The sequence below is a fragment of the Bufo gargarizans genome, chromosome 2, assembly GCF_014858855.1.
Source record: "Bufo gargarizans isolate SCDJY-AF-19 chromosome 2, ASM1485885v1, whole genome shotgun sequence".
Lineage (NCBI taxonomy): Eukaryota > Metazoa > Chordata > Amphibia > Anura > Bufonidae > Bufo > Bufo gargarizans.
Window position 1 is genome coordinate 168,634,393 of NC_058081.1, and position 17,871 is coordinate 168,652,263.

At 39.3% G+C, this 17,871-nt stretch overlaps 1 protein-coding gene across 1 annotated transcript in view; it reads right to left on the bottom strand.

The window, feature by feature from the left end:
- Nucleotides 1-17,871, bottom strand: part of PRTG (protogenin) — a 110,801-nt gene that overhangs the window by 33,628 nt on the left and 59,302 nt on the right. Inside the window, exons 9-11 of the mRNA XM_044277081.1 lie at nt 16,049-16,213; nt 12,438-12,743; nt 10,176-10,364 (exon numbers count right to left, since the gene is read on the bottom strand). Coding sequence (XP_044133016.1) covers nt 10,176-10,364; nt 12,438-12,743; nt 16,049-16,213 — 660 coding nt within the window. The remainder of the gene's footprint in view (nt 1-10,175; nt 10,365-12,437; nt 12,744-16,048; nt 16,214-17,871) is intronic.

Here is a 17,871-nt window from a genome sequence, read left to right on the forward strand (position 1 = left end):
TCACACCTACCGTTCCACCTGAAGACCAACCTCTTGACCAAGCATCTGTCCACCATATTCACATGTAATAACAACAAACTATTTAAAAGCAAACGAGTAACGACCGCATGTACGAACGATTATCCATGTCTATGATAAGCAACATTTTTGTCGCTAACGAGTTGCTAAATCTTCGATTGTTTATCGTGATCTGGATGAAATCTGCTAGTGAAATAGTATATATACAGTAGGAAAACCATGGACTGTTATATTACTGCTTACAAAAACAGTATAACCAAAATCTACCAAATTATTTGCATTATCTGATGATTCATCTGCATAGTGGTCTTAAAAATAGTCAACCTTGTAATCAGACAGTGGTTTAGCCTCATCCCACTGACAGATATGTGACCAAACAGTATTCCTGGTAAAACGATACCACTAGAATTATGAATTTGGCTTTGGTTGTTAAAACATTCAAAAAAGGGGGGGTTTGTCTCGTCTCAGATATTGATGGCATATCACTAAGATATGCCATAAATGTCAGACAGGTAAAGGTTCCTCCCCTGGGACCCATACTTATTTCCAGAAGGGGCCCTGAAAGTGAAGAAGAGCACAACAAGCAAGTGCTGCCACCCTCCATTCACTGCTATGAAACTGAGAAGCTGATAGCATCACGATGCAACACGAACTCCAGTATTCTTGTAAGGATGTGGGGCGCAACCCTCGGTCTTTCAGTCTGCTCCCTTCCAAACAGCATAGCTGGATACTGCTACAGACCGGCAGATCTCTATTGACTATAATGGCATCCAATGGGGATCCAGGTGTTTTCTGACATAAATGCATGCAGTATTTTTTGTCCGGCCAAAAGCCATCGGATCCCATTGTAGTCATTCATCTCTGCTGGAATAGAATACCAGAGTTTTTGCCTTTATAAAAGATCAGGAGGTCACAGAGAGCTGATAACACACATTTAGCGGTATGTCAACTACATAAAACCTGTATAGTTCTTTCTTTCTGAATTCAAATGTTACATGAAAAGGTAAAAGTCTGTACTCCCGCTGTACTGCAGTCACAATGTGAGGTCTGAGAATAAACATATGCTTCACTGACTACAGAGGTCAATGTATTAAATCAGTCAGTGGCAAAGGCTTCTCATCCAGCCAACCAATACCCTACTCTGTACTGAAGAGGGGGCAAGTACCACAACACAACTCTCTAAAAGTGTGTACCTCTCCTTTTTGGGGGAGATTCTGGTTTGGTTATAAGGAATAGTCATAATTTAAGCCTCTTTACCAGGTTGGACATTGACTTACAGGGTTTGAGAGTAACATTTAACATAGTTTGTAAGGTTAAAAAAAATATAGACGTCCATCCAGTTGGCCAACTATCCAAAAAAGTTGATCCAGACAAAGGTGAAAAACCCTATGAAGTAGAAGCCAATTTTCCTCATTTTAGGGGAAACAAATTCCTTCCTGACTCCAATAAGAATAACTCCCTTTGGAAAAGCTAATCGCCTGCACGACTTCCTAGTCCAACTAGTGGTCTCCACAAAGAAAACCCCTAAGAGCTACGTCAAAGGCTTCACACCCAGCCAACCAGTACCCTGCTCTGTCCTGACAGGGGGGAAGTACCCCCAAACAGCTGACTACAGATATGTGCCTTTTTATTTTTGCAAGAACTAAATAAAGGTTTGGCTAAAATCCATAGTTACGCTTCAAGGCTCAGTAGCGGGTCAGACACTGACTTACAGAGTAGCTCCGCACAGGTGGATTTTCTTCCTTCTGGAGAAGAGAAATTTGTTGTGGGACATGTCAGTCATTTTTATATTCAGCTTTGTTGTTCTCAGGTTTAAGTTTATTAGGTAGCCTGCTCTAAAGTCCCAGCATATCAGCAACAGAAATGCTAGAAAATCTAAATAGGAACATTTCCCTACTACAGTAAGAGGAAAAATTTAATTCCAGAGCCTAGATTATTACTGACTTGCCTCACTGATATTTTGCCATCTTTATTGTGTAAGTATAAAACCAGGGTGGGGGGCCAACGATACAATGGCATTTGGTTAACCAGTAACTGGGAAATTAAAGGTTAAGCCTTATAGTCCCTCAGGGGACTTAAAATATATTTGCATCATTGCAATCACTTGTAATAAATAGCAACTTTGTGTTCCTTGCTATTTATATGACATGAAGACTTGGTGTCTCACATCATGTATGGCCATAGCAACAATGACCTATTAGTAACAAGCACATTTACATTTCACAGGTTTGGAAAATACATCCAGAAGTCTTTTCACAGCTCCGCAGTTACTGGCATCTTATAGATGGAAGGACCTTACAGCTTATCTTTTTCTAAAGCAGTGGTCTGCTATTATTATACAGGGGTCACTGAGTTTAGCTCTTAAATTCCAGCTGCTCAAATATAAATCATCTCAGGTAGGTGCTTTGTCTTTTTAGGTCTTTCCCTTTTCTTACAGTGACAGTGTTGTCCATGAATACGGAAGCCATATACTACCCAATATTATACCCAATACAATCAGTCTGTCTCGAAAACGGATTTAGATATGTTAAGCCATATATGAGAAATATAGGGACAGGGGCAGACTGGGAATTTAAAGAGGCCCTGGAAAAAATAAAATATTGGCCCCATGCTGTAGACTGACAGATGGTAGGGTGATAATAAGTGGGCAAGGTCAAATCAAGTAGGTGGGGCCAGCAATAGAGGGGCAGTATATACAGGTTTGTATTTGGTTCTGCAGCAGAACCAAAGTGCAGCACAATATATTGCCCTAGCAGAACTAAATACCAAAATGCAGCACAATATACTGCCCTAGCAGAACTAAATACCACAGTGCAGCACAATATATTGCCCTAGCAGAACTAAATACCAAAGTACAGCACAATATACTGCCCCAGCATAACCAAATACCATAGTGCAGCACAATATATTACCCTAGCAGAACTAAATACCAAAATGCAGGACAATATACTGCCCTAGCAGAACTAAATACCACAGTGCAGCACAATATATTGCCCTAGCAGAACTAAATACCAAAGTACAGCACAATATACTGCCCCAGCATAACCAAATACCATAGTGCAGCACAATATACTGCCCCCGCATAATCAAATACCATAGTGCAGCACAATATATTACCCTAGCAGAACTAAATACCAAAATGCAGGACAATATACTGCCCTAGCAGAACTAAATACCACAGTGCAGAACCATATACTGCCCTAGCATAAGCTAATACCAAAGTACACCACAATATACTGCCCCAGCAGAGCTCAATACCAAAGTACAGGACAATATACTGTCCTATCAGAAGTTCTCCTGAGGCAGTATATTATGCAGCACTGTGCTATTTAGTGCAGTACTGTGATATTTTGTACTGCTGGGGCAGTATATTGTGCTGTACTTTGGTATCTGGTTTTGCTGCTGAACCAAATACCAAAGTGCAGCACAATATACACTGTGAGGAGCTAGTAGTGTTATACTATACACTGTGAGCTCCTGCTCCGTACAGTATTAGAACAAAGTTTAATGCGAATCGACTTCTGATGTTTTATCCAAAGTCGATTCGCTCATCCAGATATATATAATATGACATAAGTCATGACATCACAAGGTGACGTCAGAAGCTGGCCAATGACACACTAACCACCAGGTCAAGTCCTACACAGAAGACTTCACTATGCTATAACCACTACTTACTCTTTCCCACCACCACTTTCAGCCCAGATGGCATAATCTTCTCCTGCCCCACCACATTCACTAAACTATGGTCCCCTGAATTTTCAGTTACTTCCGCATAGTGGCGCAGCAGGGCAGGCGGCTTGTGATGTGTATTACAGACTGTAACACACATAGCAGAATGCGGCTATCATCATTATATACAGTGTAGCATAATGACAGCAGAGCCAGTGCCGGGCTGTCGAAGACACAATGGGGGAGATTTCTTAAAACTAGTGTAATGAAAAACTGGCTTAGTTGCCCAAAGCAACCAATCAGATTCCAGCTTTAATTTTTCACAGCACCTCTAGAAGATGAAGCTGGAATCTGATTGGTTGCTATGGAAAAAAGTGAGGTCAGGTGCCACCGGCCAACTGAACAGTGAAAGACAATCAGTGCCCCGGGGAAATTTTTTGATGGGGGCATTCTTAAGTCTAAATGGTGCAATCTGTACTTAAATGTTTATGTCTTAAATAATGTCTTAAGATGTGATTGTGTTGAAAAAAAAGTGCCACAGGCTGAAACTAATGAAACCTTCACTGCATATTGGATTACTACCCTGTGTGTTAGACGCAAATTAAACTTCATCAAAAATACAGATAATTATTATTATTGGCTATCTGAAACAAACCTTATTAATAAATGTCAATGGGTATTGATGTAAACCTATCCATATCATTTTTCAAACGATTACATATGCAAAGTAAAATGCCCTGTCTACTTGACATTCACATTCTCATTATGGCAAGAGCGATAATGGGAACAAGTAACAGACAGAGGAAGGGAGGTAAGAGAAAGAGAGAGAACGTAGCAAGGAGATAGACTGAAGAGGGAAAAGAAGACAGACAGAGGGAGAACCTGGCTCTACACATTGGGATATTGTGTAGGATACTTTACAAAACACAGTACTTCACTCTATAATACCGCCCAGTTATAATGTATTTCCAAGTGGTGATTATTAGATTTTGCCATCCACAATACATCATTGTCACACAAAGCGCTGCAGAAAATGTTGCCGCTATATAAATAAGTCATAAATAAAATAAATCTCTTTCAGACGACCACCCAAAGTGCATTGAAAAGTCCAGTATATATTATATATGGTGAAACATAAAATCTGTCATAAAAAATCTGATCTGGGTAAAAGGGAGGTGGTCTTTTGGAGGTTTCACTGTGTCTTTTTTTCTGGGCCCTACGCAAGACCACTGGGCAATTGCATTTAGACACCATCATTTTATGATCTTCAATCAAAATCTTTAGCACATCAGAAGACTTGTGATGGTAATTTCGACAATCTGAACCAGTTACAGTGGTCCCTCAAGTTACAATATTATTTGGTTCCAGGACGACCATTGTATTTTGAAACCATTGTAAGTTGAGTAATCGGTTCCAAAGCCCCAAATTGTCATCGAAGATAAGAGAAAATGAAGAATTAAGTAAAATAAGCAGATAACTAAGACAGATAAAACGAGTCCTTACATATAACAGTCAGGAATAGCTGCTAACCAGCAACTAATACAGTTATTTTACCAGAGAAGTGGCCTTCAATGGTTGGATCTGAGTCTGAGACATTGTATGTTGAGTCTAGTTTCAACTTACGATGGGTCAGAAAAGACCACTGTATGTTGAAAATATTGTATCCTGAGGCCATTGTATCTTGAGGGATCACTGTACATGGCAATGTTAACACTGCTGAGAGGGATAGTTGTAATGAATCAAATCATATGCAGCATCACAAAATTTTAAGCCATACTAACTTCAACGGGAAAAAAAGCACATACGCAGGCTCTACACAGATTATTCTGTGGTAGTCAATAGTTGGGACATATATACGGTAGTTATCTTACCATGTTTGCTAGTGCTCATTCAAAGAGGTATTAGCAAAGTTTGTAAAATGAGGCTTAGGTTTTATGACTAAAGCACATGATTTGTCCTTTAAGGTAAACCAGATTTAGGGGACATGAGAGACTTCAGTCTGCCTACCCAAGATTATCATCTGCAGAGAAGGAAGAACGAATGCTTCCAGCCAGGAAGCAAAGCTGCACTTTTTCTTTGCTGCCTCTCCATCACCTTTCACCTACTGGCCTCTTCAATCCCAGGAGATTTTACCCTTCTTTTAACAAAAATGTCATTAAACTATGTGCTTAATATCTGTTCCTGCCCTGAAGGAATAAAGGAGGAGGGGGCTTCCCAGGCCCCTCTGTAATCACAAAAGAGCAGAAGCACAGCCTGCAAACAACACAGTCATAATTCAACTAAATGTTCAAGGCTAAAAGGGATTAGATCCAAATTATTCTTGTGGAGAAGTCTAATGATTTAGAATGACTTATTTTTTTTTTACCAACAGAAGCTTTACATAGGAATAAAGGAAAACTGTGAAATTTGGACTAGTTTGCTGATACAACCTGTAGATCTAGGTTGGCGATTAATGGCAATGTATCTAGATATGTCTATGGATCTCTAGACTCTGCCACCAGCCAGCTGGATTTAGTAGTGGAAAGCCTAGATATCAAAGGACACTAAATGCACAAAGGCCCCAAATTCTGACTGAGATTCCTTGATCACTTGATTTTGTTCACTCTATTGTACCAGGCACAAATGGATTCTCTACATTGCACCCACTAGATAGATATTAGATAGATAGCTAGATAGATATGAGAAAGATAGATAGATAGCTATGAGATTTGTGTAGATAGTTAGATAAGACAGATATCAAATAGATAGATAGATAGATATAAATATGAGATAGATAGAATATCTATAAAATAGATAGATAGATATTAGGTAGATAGATAGATAGACTACATTGTGCCCACTGAGATTGTTTTATACTGATTTGAAAATAACAATTTCTAATAGTGCTACATATGTTTGTGTACATAGATAGAGAAGATAGATATGAAATAGATAGATAAATAGATAGATATATAGATAGAATACACTATATAAGCAATAGAGCCTAAACAATGCAGAATGCTACAATAGAAGCCTTTCTTCCCCTAATCCAACTTAAGAAGCACTTGAAATAGAATGCATTTTTTAATTGGCAATCCCCAATGTTTCACTATTAAGTAGTCTTTTTCTGGGGTCATCAACCCACCTTCTTTCCTCTCCCTCCTCTGAGTAGCACTTCATGACCTCTGCTTCCAAGCTCCCACCTGACACTGAGAACTCTGCATAAATTCTCCAACAACAAAAGCTATCTTGAACCTCATGAAAATGGCCACATAATTCATTTTCCTCTAAACCATTTAATGAAATCCGGACAACTCGATCTTCAAAGTGCTTGCCACAAAGAAACCCATTAAAACACTGACACATTCAAATTGAAATGAAAGAATGAAAAACACAACTTCCGGAATCTGTAATAAAGGTTCCTGGTCCGTCAAGTGGAGACTTCACATCACACTTCAAGCAAGGGACTAGAGCTTATTCTGTCATATATTATCGCCAGCACAAGACATCTGCTTTATATTTAGCAAAATCAATTCATTTTGATTTCATACTAATAACATTTACGAGAATGAAGAAACTGCTAATATTTTTGGCACCACGTAAGCAAAAAGAATAAAAGGGGATTTTATTGAGACCTGCACCCAAAAATTCTGGCATAAAAAAAAAGTGAAAATTGAGCTTTATGACTTCTTGGGCTTATTTGGTCACACAACATGTTGCATTTTTACACCACTCACTCTATCCATCTCATTTATCTAATAACCATCCATGAAATGTCTGTTTTTTCATCAGCACTATATACCGAGAACATAAAAAATCTTTACATGCAAATTAGGTTTTTCATTATTCACCACTCTAGACATTAAAAGGTAACGTGCTTTTGATATCAGCCGCATGTGCAGATACTCTCAATAAAACATGGTCCTGCTTTGAATCTGGGCAATTATAGAGAGCTGACAGATCTGACACACAAAGTCTGTATGTAGACGAGCACAATCAGGCTTTCCATAAATCAAGGTCATGCTGAACATCTCTATAAGGGTTTTTTTTTGTCTTTCATAGGCAGCACATGAGAAACAAGAAGGAAGATCCTGAATAATAAAAAAATCACAAAAATCTTGCACTTTGTTTAATTTTCCTATTAATCTAAGGCTACTTTCACACGAGTTTTTTTTGAGGATCCGTCATGGATCTGCAAAAACACTTCCATTCCAATAATACAACCGCATCCATCTGTCATGAACAGATCCGGTTGTATTATGTCTTGTATAGCAATGAACTCCATTGAAAGTCAATGGGGGATGGATCCGCTTTCTATTGTGCCAGATTATGTCAGAGAAAACGGATCCGTCCCCATTGACTTACATTGTGTGCCAGGACGGATCCGTTTGGCTCCGCTTCGTCAGGTGGACAGCAAAACACTGCAAGCAGCATTTTGGTGTCTGCCTCCAGAGCGAAACAGAGACGGAACTGAGGCAAACTGATGCAAACTGATGCATTCTGAGCGGATCCTTTTCCATTCAGAATGCATTAGGGCAAAACTGATCTGTTTAGGACCGCTTGTGAGAGCCCTGAACGGATCTCACAAACGGAGACCAAAACGCCAGTGTGAATGTAGCCTAAAATCTTTGAAGAGTAGGACTTACTGTGTGGCAAGCATGCTGCAGCAGAAGGTGGAAGGTGCATTTATGAACTGCAGACCTTGTGGAGGAGCTAGGCATTACCAGGGATATGGAGTTAGAAACCTTACTCTTCTAAATGTAATATGCTTTGGCTGCAGAAATCCCTGCCATGTCATCCCTTCAACATGTGCAGTCATCTCCTCTTATTATCTCATAATCTAGTATATTTGGAAATGGCGTAACAATTGTAAATTTTTTTTTTTTTAAAGGCCTAACTAATGTGGAATTACAGAAGTTCCAATTGCACAGATTGCTATAAGAATGCAGCATGTAGCCTGAAGAATGCTCTTCACCGCTGTGAAATGTAAACATAAGGCCTCATGCACACAAAAGTATGTATTTTGCAGTCTGCAAATTGTGGATCTATAAAACACGGGCACATCCATTTTGCATCTGCATTTTTTGTGGACCCATTGACTTCAATGGTTCTGTGGTCCACACTTTGCAGACAAGTATAGGACATGTTCTATCTTTCTGCAGACTGGACATATCCATGTGCTTTTCTGATACATATGCCCATTCCCAAAAAAGATAGAATAGGTCCACAAATGGAGACTATGGACACACTGAAGTCAATGCGTCCACACCAACAACAAAAAAAAAAATCCGTATTTTGCGCATCTGCGGGTTGATGACTGCAAAACAGACACGGTCGTGTACATGAGGCCTGAAGGTGTAGATTTACTATTGCAAACACGCCAGAATTCTGGCACACAGGCCACATTAAGTGTTGCAAACCCTTTTTTATCTCGGCTGTCAAGGGAAGGGAATGAGGCATGGCTCAGTGGCAGAATGGCACAGCTTTAGAGGCTTAAAAATTCAGGCGGCAAAATTCAGGCCACTTTCTGGCAGAAAGTCAGCCACCTAACAGGTGATGTAAATTAAGACTAGACAATCTTAAAATGCACCAGATTTTCCCCCCAGCATCAGTCCCTCTGACACATCTGACGCTTTTAGACTGTTCAGATTGCACATAGACAGTAAAAGTAAATCTACAGAAATATGCTCAGGATTTAACATTTTAGAAATAAAGTACGGTCGGATGCTTGTAGCCCAAAACATTAACTGCCCACATCTCCATTTAATAAAGTTCAGAAACCCACAGACGACTGTTGGAAAGCTGATTAATCGTCACCACTGATTTTCTATGATAGTAATCCATCAAGCTCAAGTTTGTGTTCGCTTGGCCATTTTTCCTGTAATGTCCATTGACCGGGGTGGCATCAGCCCCATTAGTCTTTAATAAAGATTTGTGATTCACACCTTCTCAGTCTCATTACTGGGAGAATTCTACTTCACAACTCTGACCTGCAATTCTCAAAATTTCAGCACAGAATTAAAATGCCTGCTGGAAGTTAATGGAGAAACAATCTCAGGATCCCCAGGTTTGTGAAGGCAGAGTCTTCTTTAACGGTAGGATGCAGGAAACCAATCATTTCTTTTAGATTATAGATGCAGATTCTCATAGGATAATATCCAAAAGACAAATTCTCTACTGCAATCTACTACTGTACTCTACTACTACTCCAATGTCAAGATTTTCAGTGTGAGTCTATATTAGATTCAGGGGTGCGCCACCAATGAGGCCAGGTAAGGCGATTGCCTCAGGCAGCACCAGGTAGGGGCAGGAGGGGGGCAGCGGAAGGGCCATGGGCAATGAGAGCTTTCATTGTGGCAGAGGGGTTAGGTTAAGAAATTGGCATTGGGGGGGCGCCGTTTCAGTTTTCGCCTCAGGCAGCAAAAAGGCTAGGTGTACCCCTGATTAGATTACGTGGGGGAAAAAAACAGACCATTTAGTTTACCAGTAAAGTTATATGCACTTACCTAATCCACCAATGTTGTAATCAAAGTCTTTGACATCCAGAAGTATAGGCCCGCTCTCCTGCTGCCCTTCCTCCTTATAGTACAGTTTGTAGCCTTGAATTGTTGCGGTGTCCTCCGGATCCTGTTGCCACCTGACAGCTATGGTTGTGCAGTTCAATGGATCCAAGCGTAATTCTGGAGATCTTGGTGCTATAAAATAATGTTATATTTTCAGTACTGGTTTATTACAATGTACTGCTGCTGAGATTAATACATTGTGCAATATATATTTCATGTAACTGTAGAGGTACATTCCTTATGGAGGGAATTTATCATTCCTCCCACACCATTTTTCGGCATTAAAAAGTCTAAAAACCTGTTTTTTAAACCCCATTTCAACTTTTTTAGATGCAACAGGCATTTTTATGCCGCCGTTGGCAGGTTTCCAGAAAGCGGCTTGGCGAGGGCAGAGTGTGGGGAGGGCCATTGTAATTACAAATCTACAGCAGTTCCAAGCTGCCGTACATCTCCGTCTGGAACACGGACTGCCGCAGGAGGCATTTAAAGGAAATTTGTCAACGAAAATGTTTTCTGCTAGTTAAGACCAGATAATTATCAGTTTTAATTTCATGATCGTAGATGATTATGGGGGCCTCCAGCTTGCCTGATCTGTTCTTAACAGCATTTAGAGATATGCTTTACAGCAGCCACCATGAGCCTGTAAATGGACAGGAGCGGACTCACTGACTTCTATGGGAGAGTTTTCTGGGCAAGCTCTGTGAGAAGGTCAGGAGTAGATGAGCCATGATATCACCTATTTTCAATAGTGGATATCTATATATATATATATATATATATGTATATATATATAGGTGATATCTGTCATTGTAATCCTGTCTGTAATGATAAGCATATAACTACAGTACAGTGATTTGTATAGAACAAGACGTACCCCAACTATTAGGCTTAAGGGCCCTTTACAAGGGCTGAGAATCTGCCAGATAATCGCTAATGAGCGTTCATAGGAACGCTTGTCAGCGATAATCTGGCGGTGTAAAGGTGCCGCTGATTACCCAATCAACAAGCAAAACACTTGTTCATCAGGTAATAGAACAATCGCCTGCTGTATCGTTCCGCCTTTAGCGGCCAGTGCAAAAACTCCAGGCATTTCGTGTTTTTTTTTTAAACAGTGTATAGATCAGAAAATGAAAAATAACATCACCAAAAATTCTTTCAAAATATTTTTAACATAAAGACGCTATTTAAACAAGAGGTAATTTTCTGATAACACATTCCTTATTCAGGAGAAGCTGAGAAAATATGTATAGTTTGATTTGAAATAATTTAGCAAAACTTGCAATTTATTCATTAAAACCACTGTGGGGGACAGCTATCTCCATATACACACTTATAATGGGAAGGCTGGCAATCATTGAGAGGACTGCCAACTTGACTACTGAGCTCATAAAGAGCTGAGATTTTAGTGAATGAAATACAAGCTGAAATATACGCCATAAAACTATGTATCAATCTTTTCGGTCCCTCCTGTCCTATAATATGCTGCCTGCAGATTGGACTGCATCTTCGTGGTGACAGGTTCCATTTAAATGGTCTGCAAATTGTTTCAGGCTACTAAATCAGACTGCATGAAGTCTTGGGAACTTCTCATACTGGAAATGTATTAATTTAAAATTTTACAGATACATACTCTTTTTAAGCCATATGAACTTTACATTCCTACCAGATTTAAACATGTAATTACAAAGAAGGAACCGACTGGTATATCAAGTCTGTCCACTTGTAGGATTCTCTGTAAAAAGTGAAAAAATTGAAGCTACGGTCTTGTCTGCTCAGGCTATCACATAAGAGTGGCTCCAGTTTAACTGATTTCATCTTAATAAACAGACATCATGGTTGTGTATTTCTGTACTGCATTATCTCTGTAGACTTCTCTCCACTTCTAGCTTTCCTTACCATAAAACTCTTACAGGACAAAATTGAAACCCAATAGTGCATGTGACTGCACCAATTTTAACATTCCCCCTCTTTAGGTCCATGAGACAAATTAAGAAACTAAACACAGAAATTAAACTTTCAGAACTGAAAATGTTCTCATGAGTGGGGTGAGGAGATTACACTTGCCCTATGTCTACTGACAGGCGTACATAGAAACCACAGACAGTTTGAATTCACTGCTGAAGCAGAGACTGACTCTCCTAAAAGAAGCATTAGAGAACTGCTTGTGGCCAGGCAGAGTGAAGAATGTTTCGATAAAGCACTTGCCTCTAATGCTGCTTGCTTTGGGCGTCCTGTGCGAGGTCCAAACTGAGGATTCTCCCCAGCCCACTTTAGTTGCTGCTGCGATGCGAACCAAGTAAACACTGTCAGGGTTCAGGCCTTCCAGGAAATACTCATGTGTTGCCCCTGGAAGTTCTAGAACTTGGACAGAGCTTTCAGTGCTTATTCGGAAGGATAAGCGATACAAGATGATTTTTCCCCGCTGGAATTTAAGTGGAATGGGAAGCCATGAGATCAGAACATCTGTTGGACTGCGACTTGTTAAACTGATTTCTGGGGGACGGAGTGGCACTGAAAAAATAATAACATAATATTGTAAAGCAACCTTCAAACTTTATTTTCATATCTATGTACAGTGCAACCTCTTTAAAATGACCACCCAAACTTTAGTGATAAATACAGTGGTCCCTCAAGTAACAATATTAATTGGTTCCAGGACGGCCATTGTATGTTGAAACCATTGTAAGTTGAATAATCGGTTCCAAAAAGTCATCCAAGATAAGAGAAAATGAAGATTTAAGAAAATAAGCAGATAACTAAGACAGATAAAACAAGTTCTTACATATAACAGTCAGGAATAGCTGATAACTAGCAACCAATACAGTTATTTTACCAGAGAAGTGGCCTTCAATGGTTGGATCTGAGTCTAGTTTCAACTTACGATGGGTCAAAAAAGACCATTGTATGTCAAAAAATATTGTATCCTGAGGCCATTGTATCTTGAGGGATCACTGTAGTCTTCTAGAGGTGTCAATTTACATAAGATATAAGGGAAATATAAATTTACACAGAAAAGTCTAGTCTACAAATGGGAAGATTCACTTGGATCATATTCTAATAGGATTAATTTAACACAAATTGTGGTCGGCTTTAGTGAGTTCAACTATTCCAAGTGCCAAATGAATTTTGTGTAGCCAGATTTTAACAACTCATAGACATCAATGCAATAATTTAGGCAACATTATTTGTGTGCTTCCTAGGATCTTCCCTGATTTATATCGGGCTATACATTATATATACAGTTGTGCTCAATATAATAGCAGTGAAACATCACTAACCTGATCAATCACTGTTTTTGGTAGAAATTATATTTCTACATGGCAAATAATTTTCTAGCAGGTGTAGTAGAATAATAGAAATCCAACAGACCCAACAGTCATGACATGCATGCTGCTGATTCGGTGTAATTGAATCACTAATTGAAAGGTGCAAGTTAAAAATAATAGCAGTGTGGAGTTCAATGGGTGAGGTCATTCATTCTTTGAAAAACAGGTGGCAATTATTGCCCTTATTTAAGGAAGGAAGGCAGCAAATGTTGTACATGCTGGTTACAGTGCATTTCTCTCTGAAATTCTGAGAAAAAAGGGTTGTTCCAGACATTGTTCAGAAGAACAGCGTACCTTGATTAAAAAGTTGATTGCTGCAGAAAATGATAGGCTGCTCAGTTAAAATGATCACAAATGCTTTAAAATGGCAACCAAAACCTGAAAGACGTGGAAGAAAGCGAAAAACTACCATTTGAATGGATAGAAGAATAACCCAAATGGCAAGGACTCAGCCAACAATCAGCTCCAGGAAGATGAAAGAAGGTGTAAAGTTACCTGTGAGTACTGTTACAATTAGAAGACACCTATGTGAAGCCAAGCTATCTGCAAGAAGCCCCCAAAAATTCCCACTGTTGAAAAAAATACATATGCTGAAGAGGTTACAATTTGCCAAAGAGCACATTGACTGGCCTAAAGAGACATTTTGTGGACTGATGAAAGTAAGATTGTTCTTTTTTGGGTCTAGTGGGTTTGTCAGACGACCCCCCAAACACTGTATTCAAGCCACAGTACACTGTGAAGACAATGAAGGATGGTGGCGCAAGCATCATGATATGGGGATGTTTCTCATACTACGGTGTTGGGCCTATTTATCGCATACATGGGATCATGGATCAGTTTGAATATATCAGAATACTTGAAGAGGTCATGCTGCCTTATGCTGAAGAGGAAATGCCCTTGAAATGGATGTTCCAAGAAGACAACGACCCCAAACACACCAGTAAACGTGCAACATCTTGGTTCCAGACCAACAAGATTGACGTTATGGAGTGGTCAGCCCAATCCCAGATCTTAATCCAATAGAAAACTTGTGGGGTGACATCAAAAATGCAGTTTCTGAGGCAAAATTAAGAAATAGAGAAGAACTGTGGAATGTAGTCCAATCAACCTGGGCTGGAATACCTGTTCACAGGTACCAGAAGTTGGTTGACTCCATGCAACACAGATGTACAGCAGTTCTCAGAAACAGTGGTTATACAACTAAATATTTGTAAAGTGATTCAAAGGAAAGCAAAATCTTTAAACACTTTTCAGTTTATAAAGTGAATGTGTAAGTTTGTAAAGAAGAATACAAACACTGCTATTTTTTTTTAACAGTCTAATATTCACTTTTCTTCAATTTTTTTAGAGGAACAACACAAATTTGATATATTTTTCTTCATGTTTACTGGTAGGTTGTCACAGGTATCTGGAACCATGCTGACTGAATTGCATTCCACAGCTGCTGGAGGGTGAATGGGGGAGGATCCACAGAACGGACAGGACGATTGAGGTGGTCAATTGGGCTCAAGTCTTGTGAATCCAGGGTAGTACTTGCAAGTCTTGGTCATGCTCTTCTAATTAATGTGGGACATTTCTAGCCATATGACATTTCACATTGTCTTGCTGGAAGATCCCATCTGCTGCAGCGAAGACAATCAACATGTATGGGTGTTGGTGATCTTCAAGGACGGATTCATACCCAAATCGGTTGAGAGTGCCTTCAACATGGATGAGTGGGCACAGACAATGCCACAAAAACACTCCCCTGACAACAATGCTGCCACCAATGGTTTGTGTTCTTCCAGCAGAGGTTGCAGGGTGTTCGTTCTCTGATGTTTCTCGTCTGACATGCCAACATCCATCCATTTGATGAAGCAAAAAACATGACTCATTAGAGAAGGCAATCCTTAGCCAATCAGTGAAGGTCCAATTCAGATACTGCCGTGAAAACTGAAGCCTTTTCCACTGATGCAACTGCGTCTGTTTCAGAGCCCCATAAACATTAGGGTTTGCCAAAATGTTGTTTTAGACACATCTGGTAGCCCTCTGGTTCATTTTGGTGGTGAACTGCTCCACTGTAGCATGTCGGTCCGCTCTTGTTCCCCTTTGTAGATAATCAATGGCATATGGTGCTCTGCAGTTTCCATGTCGTTTATTCACAATAGTGGTATTTGTCCGCTGGGCACACTAACTATACACTTTCACCACAGCAGCAAGTGAACAGTTCACAAACTGCACAGTTTCAGAAATACTGCCACCCTTGGTCCGAAAGGAAATAATCATCCCTTTTGCAACTTTGATAAATCCCCCCTTTTACCTATGATGGCAATCACACACCTTATATACCCAAGAACCCAGCTCACCACACGTGAGTTCCTTCATGAGCTACGTGCTGCCAAGGGTGAACGTAGGAAGTGGTCATAATAATGTTACTTACACTGTGTATATAGTATCATTATGTGAAAATTGTGTGGCATTAGTATTAGATACTGTAAAAAAATATCTTACCATCTTCAAGTGTATTCTGTGTTACATGGTCTGACATCTGGCTTGCACCCATTGGCATATAGGCAACAATGTAAAACGTGTAGTTGCTGGCAGGTTCCAAATCATCAATAATATAATGATTTGTGTCATTTCCAATAACCACCTGATATTCCTCATTATTTAAACCTATAGAATGACAAAATAAATACAGCATGTAATCTCACATATGTATTTGAGGTGAACATGAACTAGAACATATTTAATCTAAATCAGTTTTTAATATTATATATCTACTTTAAATATAATTTTATGAATTCTCACTGCAGTTGAGCTATGAATGATGAAGTGATAAATACTTGCCTCTGATTTATATTAACTCTACTCAAAAATCCAGACATGTCAATTATTCTGTTAGGAATTTCTATTTAATAGCTATAGTGATATAACCCAGTGCCCTTCACATACATATTAGATGGTAACTGTTCAGGCACCAGCTATCAGCCACTAACAGGCACAAACATGAAGAATGTGTCTGAAAATGGAGGAGATAAACAGCTGCCAAACACTCTTGGATATGATAAAAGGGTTGTCTGATATTGACAATCTTTTTTTGGTTGAATGGTTTCTTGAAAATTAGCTGATCACAAGGTGCCCTGTTTCTGGAATCCCCAATGGTCATCTTAGACTGAAGAAGAACCTGGGAAAAATAGTTTCTTCTGCAGTACCATCACAGGGCACATAAAGCATCACATTGTTTCTAATTCAAATGTCATTCAAGGACATGCCTGACTAATAGATAAGTGTCTATTAATAGGGGACCAAATCTATTAAATCAGAGTTCTCAAATTGGGTAATTGAAAATGGGTTTTCAAATTCAGACAGTATATTTTAAGACCCTATCTAATTTAGAGAATTGTCTAGCATCCCCCAAAGACTTTATGTTATTAGCATGATCTGTGGACTAAAACAAAATGTCAGTTTAATGTCAAAAATCTGCAACACAATATGTTCCTCCTCCTAACTTTTGTGTTATAAAATTGTCAGGAAGTAGAACAGATGGTAGCTGAAAAAACAATGCCTACAAAGCGTGGTACTAAACCAAATGAGCCCAAAACCCTTGATGGCATCTTCTCAATACAACTGCTAGACAGAATAATGACACACAGGATGCTTACTGTGTCCCCGAATCATGTGTCCTGTTACATTTAACTCAAGAGCATTACAAGTAACAATCGGCTTGTGTTCCACAACTAGTCACAACAAGTTTTAGTAAACTGTTTCATTGAAGGGGAAAAAAACATGGCTAATCGATGGACCATTTACCCACTTATAATTCCTTCATCCTAAATCCTTGTGATTAAACGTTGGGAAAAACAAACCACGTTTTCTGAGCCGCGCCATTCAAGAACAAGCCGTTTTATAAGAAACAACAACTACACAGAAAGCTGCATTGTAAAAGGGGCGATTATATAGTTGAAATCTATTCTAGACATTGGGTAGGATGAAGGCAAGGGCACTGAGGGAGAATGCACTCTATAAATGTGTTGTGTCTTAATGAGCTTAGGAAAAATTTCAGCAATTCATATTGAAATATACAGAGGGTTGCATTGCTGTGATTCTCTTTGTTGCGCTTTAATTCCTATACATAGAAACTGGTAAGCGGAATAAGGATGTTCATGGCTGTCGTGGTTCAAGTCCATTTCACACCAAAATGCATGTCAACTTATTCAAAACTCCCCCACCGCCCATTACCATTAAATTTATAAACAATACCCAAGACCAAATTCCACTATTAAGCTTTCCCACATTTCTGAATTGACTAAACAGCATTTTAATTAGACAAG